Here is an 18,262-nt window from a genome sequence, read left to right as displayed (position 1 = left end):
TAAATTTACGCAGTATTTTAATTTATAAAAAAATACATTTGTTTTAAGACTAAATGTCGGAAAACTTGGAAAAACCTGGAAGTTGATGATTTTTAGTAAATATGTGATTTTGGGCAGATTTTTCGGGGTTTGTAATTATTTTATATTCTCAAATTTCGTTTTAAATTATAAATTTGTAATTTGATTAACATTGTTGACATTGTATAATTACGTTTGCATGCTAAATTATTGACGATCATAATGTAAATTCATATAGATTAGCGTAAGAATAATTTATACTGTAATTTATCATTATGAAATAAATAAACTAAACTAAACTAAACTATTTACAAACTTTATCATAGGAATATCACAAATAGTGTACCTTTCTGATGGCAGTAAGATTTTTCCTATACCCCTACTAATAGTTATATATTTACAAAAATATAAGTTAGCCTATGCAACTCCTTACACTGATTTCGCAGTGAAAATCGATGATATAATGTTTTTTACTATTTTTTCCCAGAATCGGCAAACAATTATGTGATACATATATTAATTTCGGGCAAAAAGAAAAAATCATGCAAAGAAGGGTTAAATATGGCAACAATTTAGAATCGATTTTTTTTAGTTCCATTTTATTTAATTTCTACTATTTTATGTCACACTATAAATATAAATATGAACTGAGTTACCTACGGAACCCTAAAAATCAGGTAAATTTTCCACAGCTCTAATCTAAACCGACTGTACTCCAGTGTCAGTTACACTGTTTTTAATTCATCCAAATAAAGACCCCCAATTATTCCCAATAAAACTTTTTCACCCCCAATCTCACACCCCTTTAATTTCGTCTGTCAGGCCCTTATTGGAATTTTTGCGGCATCGCGAATCGGGAATGCTGGTTCGATTCCCCTGACAACTTTAATTTTGTATTTTTAAGGGGTGGAAGTTTTTTTAAACTGTATTAGGGTGGTTGAGACGTTGGGGGTGTTTTATTGGCGTTTTTAATGTTTGCAAGTGTTAATGTTTCTTGCAGTTTGATTGGTTTTTATTTTCGGTAACTTCTAACGGTACTTACAAATGTATTGCAATATTGTTTTCCATCGTATTTTCTCGGAAAGGTTCGTATTTGTCATGCTACTTCAGTCAACGTCAGTACTTTTTGTACCGAGACTGACTGAAATAGCAAGACGCATTCGTACGTTTCCGTGAAAATACGATGGAAAATAATTATGCACTACATCTGGGCATAGTAATTACTGTGTGTATATCTTCCGCGACGAATGATTCATGACAGTATCTCTCATGTAAAATGTTTGTTTGTGCTTAGACATTTTTTGTAAGTTCACATTATTTTATTTAGAAATGTAACATTTGAGTTATTAATAATACGGTATTAAACTTGTTTCTTCAATTGTTTTTGAAATTAAGCTTACCCAAAAGGGACTAGAAAGAGCTGTCACAGGGACCTTCATTCGACGCATCACGCAAGTCAGTGAACTAAAGATATAGGTATAACTAGGTAGAGTTAGACCAAGAAAAGTCTGCAGCGATTTTGATAGCCCACGCAGTGCAAGTGTTATTTATAAGTACGTCATAATTTCAAAGAAGTTTGACGTTTAAAATAACACTTGCACTGTGTGCGCTATCAAAATTGCTGCAGGCTTTTCTTGGTCTGACTCTATTTAAGTAGGTAACATCTGTATGATTTGACCGAGCTTTGGGGTAAGAACAAAATATAAACAATGGAGCTATTTTTTAAACTTGTTTTAATAATGTTTTTCCTATAAACTGCTACTGTACGGTTGGAGCTGGTGACAGTCTGATGAGTGCACTAGTAGCTATACGTACCAAGCGATCAAAGTTATCTATACACGGGGATTTTGACGCTTTGACCGTCAAAGACGTCAACGCGTGCGGCTACAGCCGAATATCAACCTTCGTGCATTCACACAAGGTTCACTATAAGATAAAAGATTTATTTTTCTAAATAGGTTGTCATAGGGGTGTCACCATTGTCACCAATGATGTCAGTCTCTAGGTTTCTTGATATCAGAGCATTGAGATTCTTGTAGAGATTTCTTTGTAGACCACAAAGGTGGCAAATAAGAGAGCTGTGGCGATTCATCGTCAGTGTGTCACCAACCCTTACAACTCTACTAATACTGCTACATTGCACAATAAATAACTTAATTATTATTAAAACTTATTAAATAATATTTACATGATATTTTAAATTATTTATTTATACAATCGAGTGGGACATTACTTATTTAATATTATTTACTTAAATACTTATTTACAAAGCCCATTTGTATGGCAAAATAATAAGAATGACAAATAGATATAGCGTCAATAAGTAAAAAATGCAGCACTTATCTCTTTTACTCATATTAATTTATGTTTCAGTGTAACTAAGAGAACGATATTTATATTCAATGTCAACCCTTGAATATTAGCTATTACAGTTGCATTTGTAAAAATAAATTTCTAGGTGACAGCCCTAGTATCAATGCACTACGCTTTCTAAAAAAAGGGTAGAGCGTCGTGCGTAGGTGTCTACTATGAAGTGACCATTCTATACGCTAGTACTATTTATCGTTCTTATACAAGTTCAAGTCAAGGTTTTATTCAGTTTTTTCAATAAATATAATTAAATAAGATACTTCAAATATTTGCTGTTTACAACTAAATTGTGCTTAACTTCACGGCTATACACAGAAACATATAATATTTAATTTAATACATTTTATTGCACAAAATTAAATAAATTTAGCAGAGAGATTTGATGCTAGTTAACTATTTCCTGAACAAAACCCCATATAAACAATAATTTTACAAATTTTCAAGTCCATATGTCATGGCACTAATAATTAGGAACAATACAACCTTCGAGCAACACCGATAAGAGAGACGGCATTCGTACTATTTCCCCTCTGCCGAAGCATATATGGCGGTGCGTGTTGTGACTCGTCCGTACACAAAAAGAGATCGAGGTGTGCAAGATTTGTCTTTGACTTGTGTCATTTTCTATGTATTTGTGTCGTCATTACAGATTGGATTTTGTATGTAGGTGTGTGAGAAGTGCGACTGTGTGCACCTTTCCCCCCGCAAGAAATGGCAGAACGATTTGTACGGAGAGATATCGCTTGGGCTCCTCCCTTCCGACGTGTCGCTTGAAGAAGAAAACGGACAATCGCTTAGAAAACTTTAAAGATTCAACAAAGATTCTAAAATTTGTCATGAAAACGAAATTTTAAAGTTTGACTAAAACCTCAGTGAAAGTAACCTATTGTGTCCAAAAAACTACAAATGCACGTTTTATCAAGAATTTACACATTTTTCCTAAAAAGACAAGGCTAAGTCTTTAAAATCTAAAAACTATTGCAAAATCGTGTGGCAAATATTTCTGTCATTAAAGGAACTTTCTAATATTTTGTATTTTTCTGTTAGCTGTATACTGATTGAAAACTTAGCGACCCAGCACCATTTCTAGTTGCAAAATAAAACACAATCCTACTTAAATTACTGATCTTCCTACATTAAAATAATAGTTTGTGGTGTTCCATCTTAGTCATGATGTAAAGGCCGATGTTGGTAGCCTGGTAGTCATGGTTGCCTGACTCTCTGATATCTGCGATAGCAGAGCCGCATCCCAACTGAAGTTCAAACTATAGCCTCGTCTTTCCACAAAATCTACTGTCTATTCTGTTGCTCCCTCTCTCTCGCTTTCATCTCTAACTCCTCCTCTTCCCTTGTCAACGGCACCGTGCTATGATTGTACAAGCCTTGCGCCATCAGCTGTAAGGCTAGGGGGTTCCTCTGTCCCGAGGCCTTCTTGATCTTGGCTCGCTTGTTCTGGAACCAGATCTTGATCTGAGCTTCAGCCAGGCCGAGCTCCGCGGCGAGGGCTTGCCGCCGCCGCTCGGTCAGGTAGCGGTTCTCGGCGAACTCGTGCTGTGGACAAAGGATAAGTTAGTTTTGGAGAAGAGAAAATGTATTCAAAAGGCCGGGATCACATTAAGAGGACACATTAGTGGTAGTTTTTTCCATACAAACGTTCTCGACATTTTTCTCTCTGGATTTTGGGCCTAGATGAGATTTTTTTTCATATCAGTTCAATATTACCAGTATGTGTCTGTACGTTTTGCTTTTTTGATATTCTTGTTTTTATAAGAACTAGGTTACTTCAAATAGCGCTAAAACGGCCAAATAAATGCGCCGTAAACCAAATCATATATATTATGCGCCTAGCATATCAAATCGGCAACAATAAATAAATCAATTTCGTTACGATTGGTTAAATTTTGGTGGAGGAAAAAGTCAAGAACGAAACCTCGATTTCTGAAATTAAAAATAAATAAATAATTGGAGACATCTTACACAGATCGACCTAGCCCCAAACTAAGCATAGCTTGTAATATGGGTACTAGGCGACGATATAAACATAGGTACTTATATAGATAAATACATACTTATATACATAGAAAACACCCATGACTCAGGAACAAATATCTGTATTCATCACACAAATAAATGCCCTTACTAGGTTTCGAACCCAGGACCATCGGCTTCGCATGCAGGGTCACTACCTACTACTAATTTTTACGCAGGATTTTTCGCCTAAGCTGCAGTTGTCCTTATCGCATTAATTCTATGAGCCGTCCCCGTCAGCGCGACGGAGATATTTACCTTAAATTCTCAAATCTCAGAAGGGGCTCTAATACGAGTATATCCTCTTAAGGCACAGACAAGAGGTCGCGGGTTCAAATCCTGCCTCGTACCAATGAAGTTTTGGGAACATGAATATCGTTTAATATTTACTACTAGCTTTTCAGTGAAGGGAAACATCGTGAACCTGCATACATCTGCGAAGAATTTCAAAGGTGTATGTGTAGTCCCCAACCCGCATTGAGCAAGCCCTTAGAGGAGACCTGAGCCCTGCAGTGGGACGTATATGGGCTGAATGATTATTACCTTTAGCCTGGCGAGTTGCGGGCCAGAGAACGCGGTCCTGGGTCGTTTTTCGTCACTCTGCGGGGCCTCTCCAGGGGGCTTCTTCGGACGGCGCGTGCGGGGACCTAGACAGAGAAATAATTTAATTATGCATATGTGCAGCTTCTTTTCATATTCCAGGAGAAAACTTAGAGTCCGTATTAATCTAAATTAGATCTAGAAGTTTAGGAGATTAGACTTAAAGTTTTACAGACCGATTATTTCGAAAACGGGCAACACTTGACTCTTTCCCCTTTATTTTCAAATTTTATTATTGATCGTGTAATATATGAATTATCTATTTTTGTCGTAAAATGGACTGTCATCATTTTCGTCTAGATTCTTCATCAGTGAGATGTTGAAAAGTCTTCCGTGACTGGTAAAACAGTAGATTTGTTAACCCTTAATCAAATAAAGGGAAAATATTTCCCATTTCATTCTAATTTACGAAATATTTTTTATCTTTTTAATGGCAGCACTCAGAGATACCAACCATACAGATTTTTAATCTTAGTAAAATTTTGAATTTGAATAATGGCAACACTTTTCTAATGGCCGCCATTTGTGACCATACGTCAAAGTCAATGTCAGTTGTCGTGATTTTTTTGCAATAACAACAGTTTTTTTAGTGTTTTGAGGTTAAGTGCGAAAAAAAATCTGGTAAGTGTATACGCTGAATACTATCATAAACTAGACTTATTTTCCCTGTGTTTTGCTTGAAAAGAATTGTGATAACGATATGATTTAGCCAAGATTTTAAGGTTTTAGTAAGTGGGAAATTATTTCCCATTGTTTGTTCCTGAACTTACGATTTACAAAAAAATTGGTAGGTTTTATCAAGTGGCAAATTATTTCCCAATATTTGTTCCCCACCTAAATTTTAATTTGTTTCCATATATAAAAACATATGCCCGTTTGTCTGTTACACAAAAAATCTGTGCGTTCTTTTTGTCTTCTTTTTTCTTTTATTTATTTCTTTGACTTTTGAATACAACGTTAAAAATCATACTTGAATTCAAAGCAAAGCCGGGGGAAGCTACTAACTAGTAAAAAGTTCTTAACCGTATCGGACAATGGGAAACTATTTCCCACTTCATTCAAAGTTTTGCTATTCCGTAACGGATAACGGGAAATTATTTCCCACCGCAAAACCCCCCTTTCCTCCCCACTTAAATATTTTTTATATATTTTTTCGTAATCTACGCACCCAAATTACCTAAAAACCATTCTTAGTTTTAAAAAATCTCATAAAAAGTGTTCCGTTTGATTAAGGGTTAAATTCACCTAATGTTGAGACGAGATTGTGTTTCATCATTTCAGCCTATATACGTCCCACTGCTGGGCACAGGCCTCCTCTCATGCGCGAGAGGGCTTGGGCTATAGTCCCCACGCTAGCCCAATGCGGATTGGGGACTTCACATACACCTTTGAATTTCTTCGCAGATGTATGCAGGTTTCCTCACGATGTTTTCCTTCACCGAAAAGCTAGTGGTAAATATCAAATGATATTTCGTACATAAGTTCCGAAAAACTCATTGGTACGAGCCAGGATTTGAACCCGCGACCTCCGGATTGAAAGATTGTGTTTATTTAACGTTTAAATTGTTTATCAACTGAAAAGGGACATTCTAGGTGAACATCTCACAATCTCATGGAAAGTGCAATGCGTATTGTGACGTTTACATAATAAAAGTGCAATGCGAACTACCTGCAAGTCGACACTCTGTTGTCAACCGTCATGGCGACCGTGACAGGACACAAAGCATATGACTGACAAACTGAGTTTTATTTACCACCTTGTAATACAGCGGAACCTAGACGTCACAGGTATCGTACTTTTGATGATGGCTCAAAATACTGTAAATTGGTTTTACTTTATCCCAACAGAGGGTAACATTGGCCCGCATGAAAACCACATGTTTAAGCGTTTTATAAAACATATGGAATCGTGGACAGTTAGAGTCAGACCAAGCTAACTCGGCAGCGATTTTGATAGGACAGACTGTGCAAGTGTTAATGTAAACGTTAAAGTTCTATGAAATTATGAAGTGGTGATACTTTGGATCGTGTGGAAATTCATCGCTATAATATAAAGTTGACTCTATCTAGCCTAAACTGGAAGAGATCGCTCTTAAGCGATAAGACCGCCTGTTGTTACCTCTATTGTCTTTGTTTATGTTACTGTACATTTATTGTATTGTATGTAGGTACCTAGTTTGACGTAAGTAATCATCAATTTGTATTTTTTCATCTTAACACCACCCCAAATTTTATTGTGAAAATCCCCAGCCTGCGTATTATGGATGGCTTTATCCATCTTTATCCACGTGATAAAATAACTGTCACTTTTTAACACCGGGGGATAGAAGGTAACGGACACCGTTTTATCACGCTGTCACGTAGACAATAACGACTATCATATCCGTACAGGAATAGTTTATATGCTGCGATCATATATAACCATGGATACCGCCTTTAGGAACATTACCGTTCAAATTCTCGGGCCAAATTAGCACACATACACAATTACGCCTACATTCAAATAAGACGACGCGTTTACAGAGCCTGTAATCAAAGCTGGTAATCAAAATAAGAGTCATCTTTATTACACTAATGGTACATAGCTAAGTGTAGATGAAATGCATATAATGTCAATAACTACCAATCAGCGACATTAATCCGCTAATAACCTTCTTGCTGTACGTACTGGCCGCTGAGAGTTCGCGGTTCATATTTGATTAGAATATGACTTGGACAGGGATAGGTTTATGCCATACAGTGAAGAACCAGTCAAATAATTCACGTATAATAATTTTATGCAGATTAAAGGATAACTAGTTAAAATTTTGTTATGACATGACAGACTAACTCAACATAAGTAAATATATCATTGTTGTATAAATGTATTCCGCTATAATAAGTATTTTGTATATTTTATTATCAATCTGCATGGCAGTGCGAAGTCACGTTCAGGTATAGTCTGTCCGTTTTTCTAAGATCAAGTACGCCATAGTAAATGTATGGCGAACTTGATCTTAGAAATCGGACTGGCTATACAGTCTGCAAAATTTACATGGGTACACGAATCGGGTCAAAAATATTTGAACAGGCGGAGTCACAATAAATCCCCACTTTCAGTTCAGAATATTTTATATGTATATAGCCGGTCAAGCAAGTTTGTCAGTAGAAAAAGGTGCAAAATTAAAATTTTGTATAGGACCACAGCCGTTCGCGCGCTTACATTTTCTAAATTTGCCGCTCTTATAATATTGTAAACTTTCGCGTTTTGAACACATATTAACTCACATTATACGAAACTACGTCGGTAAATCAAGGTAATTGAATATAATTCGCGTTAGACCCGTCTATAATGTGAGTTAATATGTTTGCCGCTCTTTTCTACTGACGGAATTGGCTTGAGAGAGAACCTACATATATGTGACAGTAGAGGGTGGATTCAAATGATCAACATTTTCAGATAATGTGTGTATTTGTTAAATTAATTCAGTGAAAGCATGATAGGAAAAATGTATCTACATATAGGAGACCGGGTATGATTATCTCACGGGTTATATCTCATGAATAGAACATATTCTAGATATCTTGCCAGGCATCCACTCAATTTCATGTCTCTCTAATTGGACAGCCTTTTTCCATAGTTCTCTGCGAATAGCATCTTGTGGGAATCTGAATGGAAAGTAATGTAAAATGACAATACCAAATTTGATTATTAATTTGAAATAACTAGGTAGTTTTTTTATAGCTCCATTTCATGAAATAAAAAAGGAAAATACAAATCTGTAAGAAGGAATTTATTACTACATTTATAATTACATATATACAAAATAGCTAAACCAAACACAAGTTAATAAAATAGTCTACTTCATTTAGCATAACACCATCCCTATTATCCTCGCAATTTAAAAAGTCGTATGTTGTTATGAAAGTCGTATGCAGTTGTTACGTTTTAGCTTGGCACGGTAGTATTGAAAACAAATCGTCATGTTTTTTCCAAATTCTACTGAAGTTATCTGTTTACTACAAGTGAAAAGTGATTCCACTGTCCTTGGTATGAACTAAAATAACTTCTGCACCACTTCACGACACATGAATATATTTTTAATTACAAAAAAACGTTGTTTTTATAAATCAATTTAGCCATTTGTCACTGACTGTCATCTCGGTGGTACTGAGATTGCCAATCGAGCAGTTTGTAAGTACCGCCTACCGCGGGGTAGTTTGCGTTGGGTCATAATTGAGCGGACAGAATACTTCCATGTATAGCATTTCGCTGTTTATATGGTATTTGACTACTAGTCAAATCAGTTTCTTTTTTCGAACTGTCAAAACGATTTTGCTACTATGATATTTATATGAAACACTAGCATGTGACGTCACAATTAAATTACCTACTCTTTATAGTTTTATACGGGTTTATAAATAGAAATTGTGTCTAAAAATAGCTGCTGTCTACGTATCTATATTCATCTTCTGGTGCTTTATTTCATGCATGGTGTAAAATAATTTATTTTAAATACAAAATACCCTATTATAATGCGAACATAATATGAAGATTTTCTTTGACATATATGTAAGGTAAGGTGGAGTAAGACTATCACCGGGGTAAGACTATCACTTGTGTGAATGAATGAATGAATGAATATAGGTGTTATATTTTCGTTTTTGAATAAACTAAGTATCTTAGTCTTACCACACCCTACCTTATATGTAACTCTCACTGACTGGGTTCTGTTTGACCTAATGCAATATTTTACTACTTATTATATCTTGCTCACCTTTATAAATACGGATATTATTATAACTACTGGGTGTAAAATTTTAATTATAAGCTGGCTTTTACGAAGGCTTTTTTTTGGCAGGCAATTACGAAGTAATTAATAATATTAATTGTAGAGGTAGGTATATTATTATTAATATTTTACAAACTAAACGTAACGTCCCAAGTTTTTTTTCTTTAATTTTATACTTTTTTAAATATCAGCAGTATAGTTGACAGTTTTAGATAAACACACTCAAACGTAAAATAAGCATTTAAAAACACAAAAACAGTAATATACAAACACATAAAAGTAAAAATTACGCAATGCAGTTTAGTATAAAACAAACACAGCACGAGCATAAATCACAAAAAAGCAATACAATTTGCAACAACACTTATTAGTGTATAAAGGCCTGTCTAGACCGGCTTGCGTGTGCGTGACGTGCACGTGCGCGTGCGCTAAGATGTTGGAGCCGCACACGCACACGTCACGCAACACGCAAGCGGTGTGCCGTCTCTCGTAAGGTTTGTATACTACAACCCCGCACACACACGTACGTGCACGTCACGCACACGCAGCCGGCGTGCACAGGCCTTAATAACAAAAAAAATAACCGCCGAAAAAAACTAAAAGGAAATAAAAAAACCGGCACTAACACGAAACGAGTCGACTAACAAAAAACAATAGCACACTGAAAAGAAAAAAATAATTATTTTGTCTTCAATAACGCAAGTGAATACCTATGAACTATGTATATACATACTTCTGAAATCAATCACACAAATCTGCGTATTTATATATTTACAATCTGTTATTTTTGGAGTCGGTGCCAGCCTCAAACAAACTTGAGCACCTTAGTGAAGCACCTGCACCGACTCCAAAAATAACAGATTGTAAATATATAGAGTCTGGCTAGCCAAAAATTGTTGACAGATATTTCGTTGTTGTATCACCAATTGTCTATGATTTAAAAAAAAGCTAAAAGTCAGTTGTCAATTTATGTCATTCATTCAAATTGTTTTCGGTTTATAAGGGGTTTATTTTAAATAATATTAATAATGTCTATACTGAGTGAGGTTCGCAAACTATTATTTAAGCTCGTAATTAATTACGACAATGTGCGAAGTCGACGTGTAGCGTTGTATAACGAAGAACTGCAATGTTTACAACTCCTAAACAAATGTAAACAAACTAGGAAGTTGGTGCTCTATAAATATTTTGATACTTAGCATTTAGCATATTTGGCATAGTACTTACGTATTTTTTTTAGTGATGTACCGACTATTGATTTGGCCGACTAGCCGACTAGCCGACTAATCGGCGCTCGAATGGCCGATTAGTCGGCCGACTAGTCGGCTAGTCGGCCAGATCATTAGTTTCGTATAAGTTCAGGTAAAAAACAATAGTTTTGCTCAAGGGTTGCGCTATTCATCATAATTTAGCTTGGCTAAAAGGTGTTCTCTACACGTTCAAAGACCTTCACAAGAATCCTCGTTCAATTTCTGTCTTTAGTTCTTTTATTTTGTGATCCTGTGCAGACCGTCAACTTGTAGAAGGTATTTCCAAGGCTCTATTTCTCGTACGTTGTCGCCAGTTAAGAACCTATCCCTGTGGTCAGCGTCTTTACGTGCAACGTGCCCTGACTAAGTCTCTAAATTTTTGCAATAACATTAATAGTTCCTCATGGCTCCACCATTAAAAAAAACTGAATAATAATAAAAAAACATTACTATCGAACTTGCACATGAACGCGAGAATTAGTTAAGATCGACCTGTAGAGGAAAACACCAGCCCACCAACATACGATAACGATTAAACGGTCAATTATATGAACAAAAGTTTTCGTATGCACCCTGAATAGGTATTTTAGTAAAATGTATGGTAAATATTGACAGTTGATTTCTTTTTTTTCTGTTTTTCTTTCACTAATAAAGTGCCGACTAATCGGCCATTTTTGCCGACTAGTCGCCGACTAATCGCCGACTACAAATGTGGCCGGATAGTCGGCTTTCCCGACTAGTCGGTACATCCCTAATTTTTTTTAATGATGAACTAATATTACTAAATTACGGTATTATCGAGCTAGGTCTTATTTACACTACATTTCATTTTTCACGTTTTTACAATGGTATATGGTGAGAAAGTGTTAACATATGTGTTCATCGTTGACTGTACTTTACATAGTGGTAGAAATTATGTGAGCTGACTTTGAGTGCACGTCAACGTATATTTAACTTATATCCTTAGGTACCTTACGTGTGCACAGAAAATCAAATATATTTTCTAGTATCAAAACTATAATTCCTACTACATAAAGTGTGACCAGCCCAAGATTTTTTGAATTTCCCGCCAAACGTTTGTGTAATATTTCAGTAGCCAGACTCTAAACACGCAGATTTGTGTGATTGATTTCAGAAGTATGTATATACATAGTTCATAGGTATTCACTTGCGTTATTGAAGACAAAATAATTATTTTTTTCTTTTCAGTGTGCTATTGTTTTTTGTTGGTCGACTCGTTTCGTGTTAGTGCCGGTTTTTTTATTTCCTTTTAGTTTTTTTCGGCGGTTATTTTTTTTGTTAAAAAGTTTTTATTTTATAATTTTCTTTGGCTATAATTTATACAAATTATTACATGCTTAATTTTTGATTACTTTTAAAATAGCTACCTACCTTGCTTTAGCTATTAACTGTTATATTAATAATCCTACTTTAACTATTATTTTGTTCTGTAATATAAATAAATTACCCCTATTTTCCCACCCTTAGGGTAGGATTTTTTTCCAATTTTTTATTATTATTACGACTACTCTGTAAAAGGTTATGCGTGGTCATATGTTACAATCGGTGAGTGAAAAAATCAATCATCCCCTATTTTCCTACCCTTAAGGTTGGATTTTTTTTTCCAAATTTATATGGGACCAACTTCGGGGTATACCCTTTCCAATAAAAAAATAATTATCAAAATCGAACATCTCTGTAAAAAGTTATGCGTGGTCATACATAAAAAAAAAAAAAAAAAAAAAAAAAAATATACGCGTCGACTTGAGAACCTCCTCCGGTTTTTTTTTCGTCGGTTGAAAATATATACTGTAGTCAAATGTGAATGAAACAGTGGTGGCCTGGTGGTGGCCGAGTCGATATGACATCCGACTTTCAATCTTGAGGTCGCGGGTTCAAATCCTGCGCTCAGATTGAAATTGCCTAATACTTTTACTTTAAAAAAGCTTAAGACTAGTCTGTTAAAAAACTTTGTCAGTAGAAAAAAAGCGCGTAATTTTTTTTTGAGACAATTAACCCTTCGCGCCTACATTTTTTAAAATAGCCGCTTTTATCTACTGACGGAAATGGCTTGACAGACGATAGCAACACTAGCCCATAAAAGTATAGATAGATGTTGCCATAGAATGGTCCCTATATTACCAGTTTTTTTTAATAGCTATCGGCTGTCAATCTGTCACACCCGCTCAATCGATGAACTGACTGACGGCATATTTGTCGCGTTGTGTTACAAAAAGTAAGATTGACCTGATAGCCTAATACGTCGTAGTTAATATACAAAACTGTGTCTTGAGAGTTGTGATGGTTTGAATAACTTTATTACACTGAAACACACCCAACCCGTTAGTAGAAAAAGGCGCGAAATTATTACTTTTAACGGAAGTCAACGGTTCGCACCTACATTTGTTTTAAGCCGCCATTTCGTACTGACGAGGTCGCTGTGGCGGAGTATACCAGACAGCGGATTTAATGGGGCAAAATAATGACAGGTAATGGAAGCGATAATAAATGAACAATCGTTGGTCTGTGTAACAACACATATGAACAGCAATCTTGTGCATATATTTAAGCGTGTAAAAGCATGCATAGCGATCAATCTGCTAATATTATGATATTAGATAACACAACAGATGAATAATAAATAAAAATATAATAAAAGAAACACACATTACAAAAACACACACATAAAAGCACTTCCAGACGGGCGCACCGGACCGCGCCGGGAACTTGGTCTGGTCTAAGGCTAGTTCTATCTAATGGAAGATGGTTCGCCGTGCGACCGATTAGGACGCAGCTATGAGTGAAAGCGATAACCTGGCTGCGTAGCCAACATGCCAATCGTTTACGTGCCTATGCACTAATATGGTAGAGTGATAGAGAGACATCACACAAAGCGTTTCGTTGTCGTAGCGCAAGCGATTGTCACTCTGGCTAGGCGTACCCTGAGGGCCTACCGCGAACCACGTTCGACGTGTTGCCTCTGTGTCGCACTTGTAAATTAGTACAGTCAGCAGCAGAAGTTGCTAAGCGGACGACGTATTCAAAATTACCTTGACACGCTCTTATTCTCTTAACAATAAAGTCGCGTCAAGATCATTGAACACCTGGCCCGCTTAGCAACTTCTGCTGCTGACTGTACGTAAGTGTGACAGGAAGGCAACACGTCGAACGTAGTTCGCGGTAGGCCCTCTGATCGAACCAAGGTCGCGTTTCGGTACTCCCGTCTGTTAGCGCTATAAATAACAAACAAAAAACACACATTGCAAAAAAAACATGGCGCCCCTCGACGATAATCCCGCACGAGCAGACGATGCAATATCTTAACCAATTCAGTGTGTGCGCACGTAACTTTAAAATTGGTCAAAATATTTCACCGACTGCCTGCCGGGTGTGAAATGAAGCGACGTTGGCTGTGGAGAAAATTAAATCTATTTTCTACATAAATCTACATTACAAAGGATGCAGAATGAATAGTGCGACATAAAATAGAAGAGAAATTAAATAAAATGAAACTAAAAATATTCCATACTAAATTGTTGTCATGTTTAAGCATTTTACGTGAAAAAAAAACAAACAACAGTTACATAGAAAGTGGCACACTCATTTCATTTCTACTATTTTATGTCGCACTGTATATGTAGATGTAAAACCAATGTTTATGTAAAACTGACAACTTTTTAGCTGTAAATAATTGTAATAAAAAAGTTAATTATGATTTACTAGAAATTAATTTATCGCATGTAAAAATAAATAAATATAATATATTTTTTTTTAATATCTAATAGCGAAGTGTATAGTTCATAAACCATTATTTTACAAGTAATATCTGATTTAATACCTACCTACCCATGTAGAATCTTTTAAAATATACATCTATTTAACCCTTTTATTCATTTTTATTTATGACCTGAATGTACCAAAATAATATTTTGGTTACTTTTTGAAATTACTTTTAACAAAAAAAATGTGGAGTTTTGGGTGATTTTAGATTTTTATTGGAAGTTGAAACTAGTACTTAACGATTCCTGCCTCTCACACAGCTTAAACGAAAAAGAAAACATTAATTTTACTCCATTAACAATATAATCGATTACCCTTTACATTCCTCAACAATCTTTAATTGTCAAACGACTCGTCTAATACCAATCTTTTTTTTCTTCTACAGACTACGACCCAAACCATTCCGCCTCAAACGAATGACACTTTTTTGCTCCAACTTTTTTAAATACTCTATGATGGATCGACTAAGGTCATTGGCCACGTATTTATATTTTTTCTAATCAACCATAGAAATTTTTTCTAAGTTTTCTGAGGTATCATTTAGTTTATTAATTCGTTTTTTTTTTAGTTTTTGTGGTGACAGTGTGAAGGTTCACGCATGAACTGTCAGTGAATGGGTTTGACATTATTAATGTTTGTGTCAAAATATTTGGGAAAATGACCACGTCATTCCCGTTTCTTTCAATGAATCATGGCACCAATGGCCTTTAGTTAGTTATAGATTCGAAAAGGATATAAATTTAAAAATATAGGTTTTTGTTTTGAACATATAATTCTTTCAATCCGTTATAACGTTTTAACATAATCATAATCATAATAATCATTTATTTATTTCTTGAATGCGGTACAACAAAGATGTGAAAAACAATTTTTGAACAGCACATCCTGAGACATCAGGAATAATATTAGGTATATAGTTCATTATTAAAATCCTTAAAAAAACATAATTTAAATCCATCCTATAAAACATAAAACAGTATAATCAACAAATCTAAAAGTAAGTTTACTATAAATGCCTTAATGGCAACACCATTTCTCTCGCCATATCGTAATCCCGTAAGGGAAGTCGTGTAGGAGGTGCATGCACTTATTGCACTACAGTGCTCACCTTTATAATTCGTTTTTTTAGCATTAGAAAAAAGGTAAGCAATCTTGACGTGTCTTTTTATTGAAAAACACTTTTGAAAAATAAGTCACGGCAAATATGTAACAATTATGGATCATATACGTTTATTTACATTGTTTTGCTTTCATAAGTAATAGTTACTGATTATTAAAAAGCGTTTTTCAATTAAAAGACACGTCAAGATCGCGTAGTATTTTTCTAATGCTAAAAAAATGAACTACAGAGTTGGTCAAAGCCGCCTTGTATATGTAAAGATGTATTTAAATAAAGTGTTTTTTTATAAAATAATATTAAAAATAATAAAATATTGGATAGTTCTCACGTGTCTGCCGTGAGGTCCCGTACTTACTTCGTCCTAAAACAAAAGAGAAAAACACAATTAGAACAATTTTTACAAACAAAAACAATTTTCACACATCTCAATTGAGAAATCAACTTAAAATATATTTTTTGTTACTTAATGGGTCGTTTTTTTATTGTATGTTTTTCTTTTCAGAATTCGATAAAATTTGGTGAATAATATTGAGTTCCCTAATCTGTAAAATGTCAGCGCAATTTTACTGTATGTCCTACAAAATCTTCTTCTAAATTACCAAAACGTACTTGTTTTTTTACTATTTTTATAACACAACGGAATATTGTATTTTTTGTCCTAAAATGGGTTTTCTTGCAGAATGAGAAACTCTTCAAATTTAACAAATTTATCCTGACGAAAAAAAAAAACAATTTCAAAATAAAATTCAGCTATAATTACTAATCAAGTAATCATCATACTTATATGCATATAAAGCCTTTTCAAATGCTTGAATATGGACCCCAAATCTAATAAATAATAATGTTTTATTACTGTAGATGTTGATAAAGTTTATTTCACTAAATGAGCCCGTTCATTATTTAAAGAATGTACCGAATTATTCGTGCAACGGTTATAGCCTACTTTAATTAAATTATACGACAAAATATTTACATTTTCATTAATAAGTAATTTTTTTATAACACACTTTTGTTTTAGGTGGGGGTGTGATGGCTATGTTGAACAGATGGGTTTTGGAATCAACGAAATTATTTTGTATGCTTCTATTCCGCGTAATATAGTAGTACTATTTCGAAAATGTGTAGGTATAGATTTAATTATTGTTTAGTATAGAATATGTATATTCGCAATTAAAGTTCTTATAATTCTATTTGTTGTGTCAGTGTCCCACTGCTGGGCAAAGGCATCCCATTCGACCCTGTCGTTTGTTAATTTCTCGCCAATCTGGATAAAATGCGTCCAAGTCGTCCCAAAATTCCAAATTAGAATCTCGATATTCTCTAGTTGAGATTTTGTTTATCTATACAATATCTAAACAGTAAATTAAGCATTAACTTTCTTTAAATTGACATCAGCATCAATTAATTAACATTTTAATTAGATTCACAATTAAAAAATAAAAATCTTGTCGATGCCATTTTAGGCAAACATGGCAGCAGATAGAGCCATTAAACATAACACTTGGTTATTTATTCGTGTCAGAATTTATATTAACATATATAAATATTCTAACTGGTTCCAATTTCGCTATTTCTAAAACTAGTTTTTTGTATAAAATTATGATAAACAAAAGTTATTGATTTCCTTTTGCATTTTATGTACCTAATATCTTGTAGTCTCCATCAGATATATCGGAGCGGCCGAGGTGTTCAAAAAGATCTTCACACGCACTCTAACGCCTTGACAATAGAGGCGTGTTTAGATATTTGTGACTTTTGTGAGCGCCTTGGCCGCTCCTATTAATATGACTGTATTTAAAATAAATTATATTACACCATGCAAGAAATAAAGCACCTGAAGATTAATAGAGAAACGTAGACACAGACAGCAGTTATATTTATACTTGGTCAAGCAGATCTTGTCAGTAGAAAAAGGCGGCAAATTTGAAAAATGTAGGCGCGAAGGGATATCGTCTCATAGAAAATTTGAATTTCCCGCCTTTTTCTACTGACAAGATTTGCTTGACCATCTATAGACACAATTTCTATTTTAAAACCCGTATAAAACTATAAAGAGTAGGTAATTTGATCGTGACGTCACATGCTATTGTTTCATATAAATTCCATAGTTAGCAAGATCGTTCTGACAGTTCGAAAAAAGAAACTGATTTGACTAGTAGTCAAATACCCAATTCCGATATATCTGGTGGTGACTGGTAGTAGTGAGACAAATGAAAAAACGTAGTGTCGGACCAAGCTCTGCGTGGCATTTGCAATGACAAGTGTGATAATGTCATTATTAATGTCAAATTTCTATGAAAATATGACGTTTAAAATTACACTCC

At 34.7% G+C, this 18,262-nt stretch overlaps 1 protein-coding gene across 2 annotated transcripts in view; it reads right to left on the bottom strand.

Moving 5' to 3' along the window:
* Positions 1 to 1,733: 1,733 nt before the first annotated feature.
* Positions 1,734 to 18,262, bottom strand: part of LOC134802753 (homeobox protein invected-like) — a 75,027-nt gene continuing 58,498 nt past the window's right edge. Inside the window, exons 3-6 of one of the 2 annotated variants that reach the window (XM_063775441.1) lie at positions 16,267 to 16,299; positions 4,960 to 5,063; positions 3,173 to 3,939; positions 1,734 to 2,871 (exon numbers count right to left, since the gene is read on the bottom strand). In XM_063775441.1, coding sequence (XP_063631511.1) covers positions 3,679 to 3,939; positions 4,960 to 5,063; positions 16,267 to 16,299 — 398 coding nt within the window. In that variant the 3' untranslated portion in view covers positions 1,734 to 2,871; positions 3,173 to 3,678. The remainder of the gene's footprint in view (positions 2,872 to 3,172; positions 3,940 to 4,959; positions 5,064 to 16,266; positions 16,300 to 18,262) is intronic. The other variant, XM_063775442.1, reaches the window with a different exon arrangement.

This window comes from Cydia splendana, chromosome 25 (assembly GCF_910591565.1).
Source record: "Cydia splendana chromosome 25, ilCydSple1.2, whole genome shotgun sequence".
NCBI lineage: Eukaryota > Metazoa > Arthropoda > Insecta > Lepidoptera > Tortricidae > Cydia > Cydia splendana.
The sequence above is the reverse complement of the archived record's forward strand: the minus strand, read 5'-3'. Positions and strand labels throughout refer to the sequence as shown.